Genomic DNA, 13243 nt, shown 5'->3' with positions numbered 1-13243 from the left:
CATCAGTAATGTTGGTACCACTGTCGATTGATCGCACGTATTTTACTCAGAATGTGTATCATATATATTTATTCCTGGGTCCCTCTGGGCGAATGTAAACAGAATTTTTTCGCAATATGAAGTGACACGGCCGATTTATGCGGCTGCGACTCGTGCGTGGAAGCTGTAACTTGTGATACTGTGCGCGAGTTACTTCAGCGTTCACGAAAGCCTCGAGTATATTAAGGGTTTTGAACGCGTTACACGGTGACCAGAGAATATACCCAGCGGGTAAAACGAGTTTGCGTTCGACTGCCTGTAGTGTATTACGTTCAGTGAAGTAGTGTGGAAACGGTTTAGAATACATGCAAGTGCAATGTGGGATCTGCAGAAATTTGTCGATGACTATTTGACGGTGAGTACTCCGAAATGACTGGTATCCACGAACGGACTACTTTGGACTTTCCCAACTCTCACAAAATATGTCGTATTGCTTGGATACTTTATAAAATAAGCCTATGCTTTTTCAGCACCAGATTTCTGTGATTGATCGAGTGCATATTTTTCATTCGCTATATGTATAACATACTGCAACGTTTCCTACGATATATACGTATACGTGCACGAGTCGTGTTACATACATTGTTCTGCATGTTGTGCTGTGTATGTTAGGCCAGCATTCATCAAACTGCACACACAATCATACGTGCAGCCATACACGCACATACACACACACATACACATACATACGCACGCAATAAGATAGAATACGAGCTGCGGGTATCTACATGGAAAGCGTTATACCATAGACACGCAGCGTATGCTCGTAAATAAACGATTGTAATGCTTTTAACGCGATACGCGTCTCAAATATCTGGAAGAATACTCCGTAGTTTCATAGTAGAAATGACTATATCATACCTTACCAAACAATTTGCGTACGACTAGTATACGCTACAAACACATATTTTTTTCTGTACATGTATTACATACATATATGTATATTTCTTTCTTTTTTCCCCCTTCTTTTCCTCGCTTATACTACACACCGTGATGTCCGATTACGTTTTGGAGTTATCAGTTTTCCTATTAATTCGATAATTATCCTTCTAATAAATAACAAAAACGTCAAGTTCTGATGAAAGAAAATATTTAAGAAATATATTGATACCTAATATAAAAAATTGTATACATGCATTTAATAATTTCTTAATTATATTGTTGTTTCATTTAGTCAAAATTATTGTTATGTAGTATTTTTGAACTACTATTTTAATCTTTGTTATATTTAATCCTAGATGTGTTATGTATAAATTTTGTAAAATGATAAATATTGATTTGGTTTATTAACAAATTATTATTGCCATTAAAATTTATAATTAATATTTTATTAATTCAAGAAAACAATATATTGAAAGCTAGATTATGCGAACCCTTAAAATCTTGTATAAGATATATACCATACAATGGTATTCAATCTGCTTAATGAATAATTCATTCCACAATCTTTTATCTCAGCAAGTTATCTCTCTGATTTTAGTTTGTCCATTTATTTGGTATGCGTTTATGGTATAATCCCATAGTATACAAAAGCATCATTCAATATATCTACATAAACAAAATTTGAAATATATGTTTCTAATATGGCATTATTTTTTCTATTTTAATATCGTCATTAGTATGTAATGATATAATGTGTACATTTTTTATAATTTTATTTAATTGTTAATAAATATCTTTGTTAAAAACACTTTTGTTTTGTTATTCAATAAAGTAAAATATTGAGAAATAACATGTTCGTTATATATATCACTTACACATAGACTAATCATATTAAGGGATAGCGTTCATAATCAATTATTGGAAGCACATAATATAAAAATGTAGAAGCGATATGTTGTGACCCCGAATTTACCAATCAGAAGTATGCTTCATCTCATTAATTGCCCTCTTATCTTCATCTCCTAGAATATAAGGATTCAGTCTCAGTTCAGCTTTGGAATCATACTGTTGCATGCTGTTATAGAACATTTTTCTCTTCAGTTTGTTCTTCAGAATTATTTATCGTCAGTGCTTTTATTATTAAATTTTATTTGATATAAAACTATTAATGTATTGTAACATTGTTATTTGTTTCCAGTGATGGGAGCACAAGATGTCTTCAACCAAAGCAGATCCCAAAAGACTTTTTCAAGAAATGTTTCAATTTTTACAATCAAGTTCAAAAAGTGCATCAGAACATGATTTTAATAGATCATTGAATGTGGATAGATTAACAGAGACTCTGTGCAGTGATTCAGAGAAATGTAAAAGTAAAAATACACTTTCAACAAATAATATCCGTCTCCCTCAAAAGGAAGACATTAACAGGATAAAAAATGATTTGTGCGACACAGCTAAGTGTTCAGCATCTATTAAGTATTCTTCTGATATATGTTCAATTAATCATTGTATGTTAAGTGGAGATGTTAATTTTAATAGTAATTGTGATATAATGAATTATCAAAAACACAAAAAAATCTCACAAAGTTATTTGTGTTCTAATATACATAACTTAAGGAGAATTCAAGCAGATAAAAGTCTGTTACTACCGATCACAAAAAAGATTGGTATACAGTGGAGGAATTGTTTTTTGAGAACTTTTTTAATTCCTTTCGTTATTTTATTATTATGTACAACACTATGCAATGCAGATTCAAGTCAGTGTGCAATTGGTCTAAAAACACCTGGAAGTAAGTTTAACGAAATATCTTTTCCTTTAATGAATGCATAGAATAATAATGTATTTGTAAATTTCAACAAATGCTTGTATCTAAGTTCTTGTGTCTTTCTAATGTAGCCGAGTTTATAAATACAACATACAACTTTCATTCCTCATTTTGGAATTCTAGTGTTGGTGCTAAATGCATATATCTATATTTAATACACTGGGTGTACAGCATGAGCTAAAGCTTAGAGTAAAGTCACTGCATGTCTGATCATACATTTAATTTAAGACATGAAATATAAATTATTCTTGATTTTAAATGTCAATAATTTTTCTTCCAAGGGACTTGGCCACAAGGTGATATTGTTCTTGAATATGGTCAATCTTTAAGAATACTTTGTATATTGAATCAATCATACGTGGATGCTGAATTTCCTGGAAAAAATTCCTCAGATCTTGTCTTTTTTCGAAATAAAAAAGAGATGGAACCACAATTTATTACAATTATAAATGAAACAACAATATCATTGGATGTAAAAGGGCCTCCACCTGCAGAAAACATGTATTATTGTAAATTGAAACTACAGAATGATCACAATAAACAGTATGAGGCTGTTTGTTTGAATAAAGTTGTAGTTGGATGTAAGTATGGTGTTTTAGACAATATGATACAAATTGTAAATATGAAGAATCATAACAAATAATCAATTTTTATATTTTAAATACTGTACTTGTAATAGTATAAATTTAATACTAAACCATACCATTCATATATACTTATCAGAATAGGTCAAAAGATATTTCACGGAAACAAGAATGAGCATTCAGTGTCTGCTTTCATTACAGTTATAGGAGTATCGTTTAATATGCTTTGTATCTTGGAACTCATATTTGACTATCATTTAAGATAAGATCAGCTATACAGAGAACTTTTTGTTTAAAGAGAATCATTTATAAGTATTTTCAGTACACCATATTTCTTTTACAATTTATTTTTATCCGGAAATGAAATCTCTAATACCAATCTGAAAAACTTATATTCTTTTATTAATTATTAATTTATTGATTATTAACAGTTAAACCTCAAGAACCACAAAACTTCAGTTGCATATCTCAAAACTGGGAGAATATGGTATGTTCATGGGATCCCGTCCAAAACTACGTCACAACGAGATTTACACTTGTATTTAAATTGCCGGGAAGAGCAGGCGGTCGAAAATTATATCCGTGCCCAAAGGAAAAACAGAGACCATTGAAACCAAATACATGTTTATGGGATACATCTACAAACCCAATTTATCGACAGCCATACGAATCTTATACATTCATATTGAATGTGGAAAACGTTCTAGGAAATACTAGTTTCACATATAAATTTCATCATTTTGCTAATGGTTTGTATTATGCTGCCTAATTCGACATTGCTTTAATGATATAAAATCTAACATATTGTATAAATGTTTTAGTTATTCCTGCAAAACCAGCTAATTTGTCAGTTATTAATAAAACATTTGACAGTGCATTATTGCATTGGAGCGTGCCTTTTCCAATGCAGAATTTTCCACCTGGATTACATCATAGAATAACATATCAGAATCAATGGGATCATCAGAAGACTTGGCAGGTGAATATAATACAATAGAGAAATTACTTTATATTATAACAGTCCATTATATTGATTACCAAAACGAATTTTCATTAGGTAATAAATATTACGAATGATACTCATATGCACAAGAGATACTATAATCTTACTGGATTGGAGTATGCCAATACTGTGTACGATGTTAGAGTTTTCATGAAAAGCTCTCTTGCCGATGGTGAAGATAAGTGGAGTGAGTTTAGCGATGTTACCTTTAGAACACCACCAAGATGTAAGTTGTTTTAAACAATTTAAATTCTACAAACAGGTGTCCTTTTCTTATTTCCTTATATTTTTGTATATTTGATATTTTAGTACCTGGCCGTCCTCCAAAAACGGATATCGGAAGCTTTGAAATAGCGGAGAACAGTGCTAGCAGGGATGTGTATTTGTACTGGCAAACTATACCAGAATACTTAGAAAATGGTGGGAATTTCACGTATGAAATTGATCGCGTCGAAGAAAATGGGCGAAAGCTGTCACTTTATCCAAATGAAACTACGAGAACATATGCGAAATTTAAGGGGATTAGTTTTAATCATTATAGATTTGAAATAGTTTCAACAAACATTGTTGGAGCTAGTAAAGAACACGCTAGGATCTTTGTACCTAGCCATTCAGAAAGTAAGATCATGGAAAAGTAAAAGAAATCTCTAATGTTTAACGTGTATAATAAATAAATACTAATTTATTTATATTACAGTACCGCATGAACCAATAGCGTTTACGAAAATTGCATTTGATGGTGGTTTATATGAATTATCGTGGAAGCCGCCTAATATGAATATTGAAATCACAAATTATACAATCTTTTGGTGTGATAACGAGCGTGATCGACCTTATCAGTGCACCGTATGTATTTATACGTTACCGGATATTTAGTATTATAATATATTAAAATAAACATTATCGATTACAGGGCTATCTGGACTGGGTACATGTATCTAAAAATACAACAATTTATAATATGACTGTACCTGATCCCGATAAAGTGTACCAATTTGCGATATCTGCAAATACAAACAAAGGTAGTAGCGGTATGGTGTGGGCGTCGTGTACCGTAATACATAATAAGGTCGTTGGAAAAATGAAATCTGTATGGATAAATCGAATTGGTTCTGATTATATCGAAGTCGGTTGGAAATTAGATTGTTCGGATCGCATTGGAATTGTAGAAGGATTTAATATATATTATTGCCCGATTGTTTCGCCGTATAACTTGAATTGTAAAGGTCCAAAACTTAATAAAACAATAAAAGCCGAGCCAAATACCATACATGGTGGAGTGGACAATTTGAAACCATACACTACGTACATGCTAGCTGTCGCTGTTTTAACAAAAAATGGAGAAGGATTGCATAGTGATCCTTTATATAACACAACACTGGAAGCTGCGCCAACAACTCCACCGCAAGATGTAAAAATTACCAATGTGACAAACTCAACGATGTTTATCACTTGGAAACCACCAGATGCGATGAATGGTGTATTGCGATATTACGAGGTGTATTACAATGATCGTGCGCAAAAAGTTGAAGAAGCGAATCACGTTGAATTGAAGAATTTATTAGCGCACACGAATTACAGTATTAGTGTAGCGGCATGCACTGTATCTTGCAGTATGAAGTCACCTGTAATCCACAAAATCACGAAGATTGGAGTACCGGGAAGGATCAATATACCTCTTGTACGTTTTATGAATTCTAGCCAAGTGATTGTTATTTGGAATAAGCCCCAGTACCCAGCCGGACATTTAGATTATTACGAAATATCATCAAGCGATGGTGAAGTGCAAAACAGTACAAGAACAGGTAACATTCTACCGAAAAGTTTATTTATCAATAATGTATTTCTAGTTTTAATATTGCTTTGATAAATATTTCAGAGGCTCAGCTACCTATCCCAGACTGCAAAACCATAGGACGGGAACGATTGTATCAATTTCGCGTAAGGGCTGTTAATGTTGCACCAGATAATCTACGTTTAAGAGGTCCTTGGTCTGAACCTGGTGAGGGAAACTGTTATAGTGATGGTAAGTTACCATTTTATGTAATACTATGTTATATTCTCATTAACTCTTTCATATATTAATGATCTAATTATATTATAGGACCGTCATTTAGTGTGTGGGTTATAATATGGGTGATAGGAGGTGTCAGTATCGTGGCAATTCTTCTTTGTCTTGCACACGTGTCAAAGAGGTATGAATTTACTACCCATTATCTGATAAAATAAACATAATTTTACTAAATTGATTTTCATCCATTATAGGATGTGGTTGAAGTGTAAAGCTATGCAAGATGTCGAAGTCAAATTACCGCCTGGACTAGCACCAAATATGGTATGTGGAAGAATAAATAGATATACAATATGAATAACACTTAGATTTTGTACTTATATTTTTACTATGTATTCTTCTTATAGAAACTTCTTCAAAAAGTGGGGGAACAGCACATACGACAATCTTCTGCCGATTCAAGTGGTTGCTCAAGTGGACAAGAATCAGTTACCTCATCTCTCACGTCAGATTCTCAAGTTTCAAGTGACAGTGGCACAGAGATAGACCCGATGCCGGTGTCACCCAATAAATTGCTCGACACTCTACCAGTTTGGGAATCTTCGAGTCTCCGTCAAAGAAATGTTGGAATTACCAGGCCAGGATTTACGACAGAGACAGAACGCTGGGAGCCGTATGTAAAGGTTGCAAAATCTGGAGAACCTATCATCGGGGACACATTGTCTTTGGCACGATCCACTCCAAATTTAACCGACAGTACAGGTTATACGACTTCTCAGCATACGTGGTCTTCGACTGGTTACATCAGTATGCCATCGTCCGAAGAGCTGTCCAGTAATCCGAGTCCCGTTCCTAAAGAAACTTCAACCGCAGGTGGCTACAGTATTATAGGAACGGTTTCTAAGTCTGTGAAATCAAAGTCTGAGGATGACAGCGATTTGACAGAATCCACCACAAATACGTTAATACCTATCAAAACAGAACCGAAACCTACTAATCAATACATAAGTTTAGCTTCGTTGGAGCAGAAACAAAAGGATAAGAAACCTATGGAATCGTTGCGAGATCTAGACGAATTGACGTTCACCGAATCGAACAAACCGAAACTAGAATCATTGACTCCGTTCTCAACATCTGATAAAATTTCTAAGCCGTACGTGCAAACAGGTTTGATAGATTCATTGAAGAAACCGTTCACTTTGAGCAGCATCGATGGTGCAAGGAGCATAACAATATCAACTCCGTTTGCATCAACGTCTTTAACAGATTCGTGCAGTAAACCGTTTGTGTCAACTTTCGCGAATCCAACGTCTCTGGCTTCTACGACGTCTACAACGTCCACTCTGGATTCGTCGTCGAAACCTTACGTTTCCGTGTCCTCGATTCCAGAAGTAACGAAGAAAACGAATTTCCCAGCAAGCACTTTAGAGTCTTCGCAGAAGTCCGTCACGCCTCAATCTTCTATGCCCGACGGCTCGAAGCCGTACGTTCTTGCGAGTTCCGTTTTTCAAATGCCGCAACAGCAGCAAAGGCCAAAAGCGGAGCCTCCTATTTCAGAGGCGATAGAAGACGAAGCGGAAGAGGATGCTACGACAGGGTATTCGCTTTGTTGGGAGACGGAGGATACTAAACCAAGTGGAAAATTGAACGTGGATAAGCCGATTATTACTTCAAAACCGAGTACTGGATATGTTACCATAGCAGAGAATCCAAAGCTAGATCAACATAGAACATCGACCGGATCATCGCCATATGTACAGCACGAGAGGTTCGAAAAGCAACTGCCACAAAGTACTACTACGGGACAGTCAGACGAACAATACAGTAAAGTGACTGTTGTGCCAAGTACTGTTCAATGAAAAGAAAAAAAAAGAAAAAGGGTGCAAATGTAAGGATTGCGGCAGTGTAGCTTGTGTTTGTCACTTTGTATAAACTTCCTCCAGCATAGGAATCCTTTTTTTAACGAACTACGATGGTGCAATACGATTTCACGTTTTGTAGGTGCTTTCAAAATGTAGTTGACGACAGTGTAAGTCCTACATTTGTCTTTGCAAATATAGTATTTAAGCTGAAGGCCTGAAATATACTAAATTCGTACACGACACGTGCATTCTACGAGAGATGAAAACACGACGGATACACTCTCGACATGTCACGTCGGTGTGTTGAAAATTTTAGTGTTTTCTGGGATCCTACATGAAACAGTATGATCCGATGCTGCGTCACGACTGGAAAAAAAAAACAAACGAAATTAAACCACGAAGGATACCGTATACAACGATGTTTCTCAGTAAGAGGACAAGTCGAACATGAAACGCCTTCATTTGTGAAAGTATGTACAAAATGAATTACTTTTTTTTTTTTTGTAACATATACTGTGCAATGTGATGAGAGGATCACTAGCAACGCCATAGCGTAAGATTTATAGTTTAAGTAAATTATGTGGCATCCACCCATCGACAGACAGCTCGTTGTTGTCCGAACAATCAAATTTTTTCGCTGACTATTCTACACTAGTATAATAATTCTCACTCGTAGGAAAAAATCGTTATTTAATTATTGTGAAGCTTTTAATTGACTCTGTGTAGTGACGTTACTGTTGAATATCATTTTGTTGGAATTTTATGCCAGAGAACGAATTTAAAACGGATTCTTCATCCTGTCCGTGGATGGTAAAATGATGAAAATTTCGAAATTACATTTATACAAAAATATTTGTCTTATTTCGATAGCTTGATCGTTTCTTGAAACAAGATAAATATTTTCAATTAATTAGTAAAGGATTTGTATCATTTTCACGTCGAAAAAGATGGAAATTGCTTTGTTAAATCCGTGGAATACGTGTATCAACTTTTTTCAATGAATTTGTACGCGCAATTTGTTTAATTGTACATATAATTTACAAATTGTTCCTATAGTACCTTACTATCGCTAGCAATGATTGACGGAACATACGCATTATAAAAGGAAACTATGGTAACAAGTACAGGGTCATGGATAATAAGATAAGGAAAGATTAATCAAAGCAAAGTTTCAAAACAAATTAGATTTTGCATGTTTCTTACACATTTCGTTATCGTGAAACGGTTAAAACGTATCGGAAAACAACGTTCTTTATCTTTTCTGTTTTAAATATCTTTGCTGACTACGTTAGAAATTTTTATCAACGCTAGTACATTTTAAGTGCAAGAAATCATTTAATATTTTCTTATCAGCCGATGGACAACAACATAAATTGTTTTAAAAAACTATTATCTAATCCGTGTTAATGATAAGAATTATATTTTAAAAGCATGAAATTATTTGTTAAATCAGTACATCTTACCTGTAGTAGTCAGCATAATTAAACGTTAAAACTAATGTACAAGAACAACAACGAAATGGCTCATTTTACAGAAATTTTAAAGAACGATGCAATGCCATGTGGAACATTTATGCTACAACAAAACAAGAATATATATATGTTATAATATGTATGTATATGCATAATACCTTAAGCTAGTCATTGACGGGGTACATGAGTTTTTACAGGCCATTTTTAATGCTTGTCGTTTGTGCTTTATAAATGATCACCGAACAATCATTATTATTTGTTAAAAGAAGCTCGATTTTGTTACAATATTGTTTGTTTGTCGATAGCCAACGACACATCGTTCGATTTTACATTAAATTAATCCGTATTGTTTAATCAATCTATTTACTGTAATCAACGTTTGCAAGAGCATATATTTATCACTTAACTTTATACAAATTACAATCAGAGCTTTACAAGATCAGTGCGTAGAGAAAGAAACGGCGAACGAACAAATAAATTATTATTTTTCTCACGTTGTCAGGAATAATCAATTTTACCTCGTGCGAAACAATCGAACAATTCAATTATTGTACAACATACGTATATATACATCAGTACAAACAAAAGGCCTGGTAGGATTTGCAGCCAAATTGTTTCACAAGTTCAAACAATTTTTATTACTGTTCGTCGAAGTACAGAGAACAAATTAACGAATATTTGAAAAGCGTGTTGTTTGTACTTGCGAAATGATGGATGCCTGAAACAAGTGCCACGGAATTAACTCAAGTGTCCGTGGAACTTTCTCTGTAGCGAGCTTACGTATACTCGTATGTTATATTGTTGTTATTAAGAGAGATGAGCGGTTAATATTTAAAAATTGCGTGTAACATGTAAATGCTGGCTTAGTTCGTAGTGTTATTTAATCATTTGAGTGCCTCTGTAACTCGATCTATAGCTACTCTATTCTGTTCCACTTTGAAAAGTGTCACCTCCTCATTACCATTCATTAATGGCGCGGTTAGGATCGCATTGTTCCCCATTGTGTTTCACGTAAAAATAGCAGAAATACTGCCTAACACTTTCAAAGCATAACCATAATGGCACTCAAACGATTAATTCGAATGGAATGCGATTGGAACGGTGAATAAGATCCGTATTGAAAACAATCGATGGCGTCGTAAAAATACTTTCGAATTTATTTTGCATTCGGAAACATGATTCTATTTTTGAAAAACAGAAAATACTGTGTTAAATTTTCTTTAGGCTCACCTTAAGTTCTTCCAAGATTGAAAGCAAATCAGGAAGCCTAAGTTACGCCCGAGTGTATTTATCATTTAAGCGATATACCCTGAAGTGAAATTTTAATCGACCAAAAGTTATTCGTTCGAATAACAGTTCTATCATCCAGAAAAAAATCGTTAAACGAAAAAGAGTAAATGTAGTAAAATTCGAAGAAGAAAAAAGAAATGTATTAATCGACCGATCATTGTACGTATATGTAAAACGAAAGAAGGAAAAATTGCACGAGTGCACGAGAGATTTCGAAACATGCTCATGTTCAGATAATTAAGTAACTTTTCACGGCAAAGGCTTTTAGATTGATTTAGAGAGTAATGGAACGCATCTACTTTGTTGGGTTTTACATGTCTACATTGTATATACAGTATATATATATATATATATATATATCTATCTATCTATTATTATCTATTTTTGTTACATATTTATAATTGAAAAAAACTACTTTATTGCACACTATAAATATATATATACATACATATATATATTACAGCCTAGGCTAAAAAGTTTTAAAACGATGAAATTGTGGTTTAAGCAATTTATATATATATATATATATAAAAAGATATGTCGATAATTGCGTGACACGTGTAAGACATATTTCTATAATTAAAAACATTTATCATTAATCGATTAATTTGCCTCGCTAGAGACCGAGGCGTATATAAAGCGCGTATATTCTTCAAGATTTCTTTTTTCTTTTTCTTTTATGTAATCAAACAACCTTTGTATAATTTAGTTGAATAGTGAATAGTTTGTTAGGAAGGCTATAATGTTTACGTTACATTTTCATTGATACCAAGGGAGCTCAGGTTTTTCTTTATTTCTTTTTTTTTTTACAATGTTGAGTCAATGAATTAATGAAATATTGCAGAATACCGGAAGTCTATCGGGATACGATTCGGTGTGGGAATTCATTCTTATGCAAAGCAATCTTATATAGTGCAATGACTTGTGAATGACCGATTTATGTAAATATTAATTGTTCTTTCATTTTGTTGCGTGTAATATAATCGTGTTGAATGCTGTCATGAGATCGTATGGGAATCATGTGTTTTCTGGGCTCCCTGGTTGTAGATTTTTTTTTTATACATATATATTCAGAGTGCAGTGAATTGTTGAAGAGGATTACCAGAGTTTGATTGAAATATTTGTTGTTGATGTAGTGAAAAACGTTCGAAATTTACGCTCTACGTGTTTTATACGTATCTGTTTATTTCTGCGAAACACCCGTGATTCGTTCATTCGTAAAGCTTGATCGTTCACAATAATAAAATCGATTTTTTTAATCCCCGAACGCGTTAAGTTTCGCGAACGAAATAGATTTTTAATTTCAGTTTTTATCGTCGATGAATATTTTCGGAAATATCGAACTATTTAACGGAAATACAGAGACACCATGCTAACATTAACAGACATCATGCTTGCATTAATCGTGGAATACTGCGATCGCAGACCTCTTCTAGGAATCAAAATTTTCTTAGCAAATTTAAAAAATTAATATCGCAGTAACGGCCGGACTGTTTATGCAATTAACTCGAAGAAGTGGCTTCCTGACGTCGTAAATGATCATAATTGAACGTGGCAACGCGTTCGCGAATGAAAAATATAAAAAAAGAAAAAAAAAATATTCTGATAACAGTATTCCAGGGTTGATAGCCTGTCTTATGATAATCAATTTTTCGTCGAGCTAAAATAGACATTAATTCTAACAAGATCTTGTACAGAGTATTGTAAAATATATTTTTACTACATTTTTTTTTTTTTTGGTTTTATTATTTATTTTTTTCTTTTATAACACGAATTGTGTTTTTAAGTTCGTCATTATAGAACTGCTGCCGTTATGCCATTTTATGTATGCCATGCCGTTCAGCCTTGCCATTTGTATAGGTCCGTTTTACGGTCAATCCCAAAGTTGTTTCTTTGTTTTCCAATACTCATATACGGATCGCAGCAAGAATGCAAGAACTCTTGTAAAACTTACCTTTCAATTGATGCTGTCGATAAGCGCTTGAGAAGCCACTACTTTATAACGATTATGCTGAAATATATAACATTTATATCGATGTGATGCATTTTACTTTTTTCTAATTCTGCAATGTATTCCTTCATTGTTTTCAATTAACTTTGCTCTTCTTACGATTATCCCACGACCTTCATAATTCCTAAACTATTAATGAAAGGAAGGATAGTTTAGAAGATAATACGTTTCAACAAAGGTTCTTGTTACTTTTAATGTATGTAACTTATTAATAGTATAGTATAGTATATTATTATATTAATTGATACTAAACCTAAAAGAGA

General features: G+C 33.5%; 1 protein-coding gene across 2 annotated transcripts; it reads left to right on the top strand.

The window, feature by feature from the left end:
* Nucleotides 1-62: 62 nt before the first annotated feature.
* On the top strand, nucleotides 63-13005 carry LOC114871811. Of its 2 annotated transcripts, none has more exons than XM_029178256.2 (13): nucleotides 63-394; nucleotides 2120-2711; nucleotides 3029-3328; nucleotides 3763-4080; nucleotides 4153-4310; nucleotides 4389-4560; nucleotides 4644-4952; nucleotides 5032-5180; nucleotides 5248-6139; nucleotides 6214-6360; nucleotides 6439-6529; nucleotides 6600-6669; nucleotides 6753-13005. In XM_029178256.2, exons 2-13 carry the CDS (start codon nucleotides 2135-2137, stop codon nucleotides 8202-8204), a joined length of 4635 nt encoding a protein of 1544 aa, XP_029034089.2. In that variant the 5' UTR covers nucleotides 63-394; nucleotides 2120-2134; the 3' UTR covers nucleotides 8205-13005. The 2 variants fall into 2 exon arrangements, with proteins under 2 accessions (XP_029034089.2, XP_029034090.2); XM_029178257.2 differs by lacking the exon at nucleotides 63-394 and adding an exon at nucleotides 1941-2045.
* The last annotated feature ends 238 nt before the right edge of the window (nucleotides 13006-13243 follow it).

The sequence above is a fragment of the Osmia bicornis genome, chromosome 13 (genome assembly GCF_907164935.1).
Source record: "Osmia bicornis bicornis chromosome 13, iOsmBic2.1, whole genome shotgun sequence".
NCBI lineage: Eukaryota > Metazoa > Arthropoda > Insecta > Hymenoptera > Megachilidae > Osmia > Osmia bicornis.
Note: the sequence above shows the minus strand (reverse complement) of the source record. Positions and strands in the feature narration are given on the sequence as shown.

Bases quoted from the DNA above. Each gene is read 5' to 3' on its own strand.
- LOC114871811 (XM_029178256.2), top strand. From the start codon at position 2,135: ATGTCTTCAACCAAAGCAGATCCCAAAAGACTTTTTCAAGAAATGTTT. The intron at 3,329-3,762 runs GTAAGTATGGTG...GATTATTAACAG, and splicing joins GAATAAAGTTGTAGTTGGAT to TTAAACCTCAAGAACCACAA. The intron at 5,181-5,247 runs GTATGTATTTAT...TATCGATTACAG, and splicing joins ATCGACCTTATCAGTGCACC to GGCTATCTGGACTGGGTACA.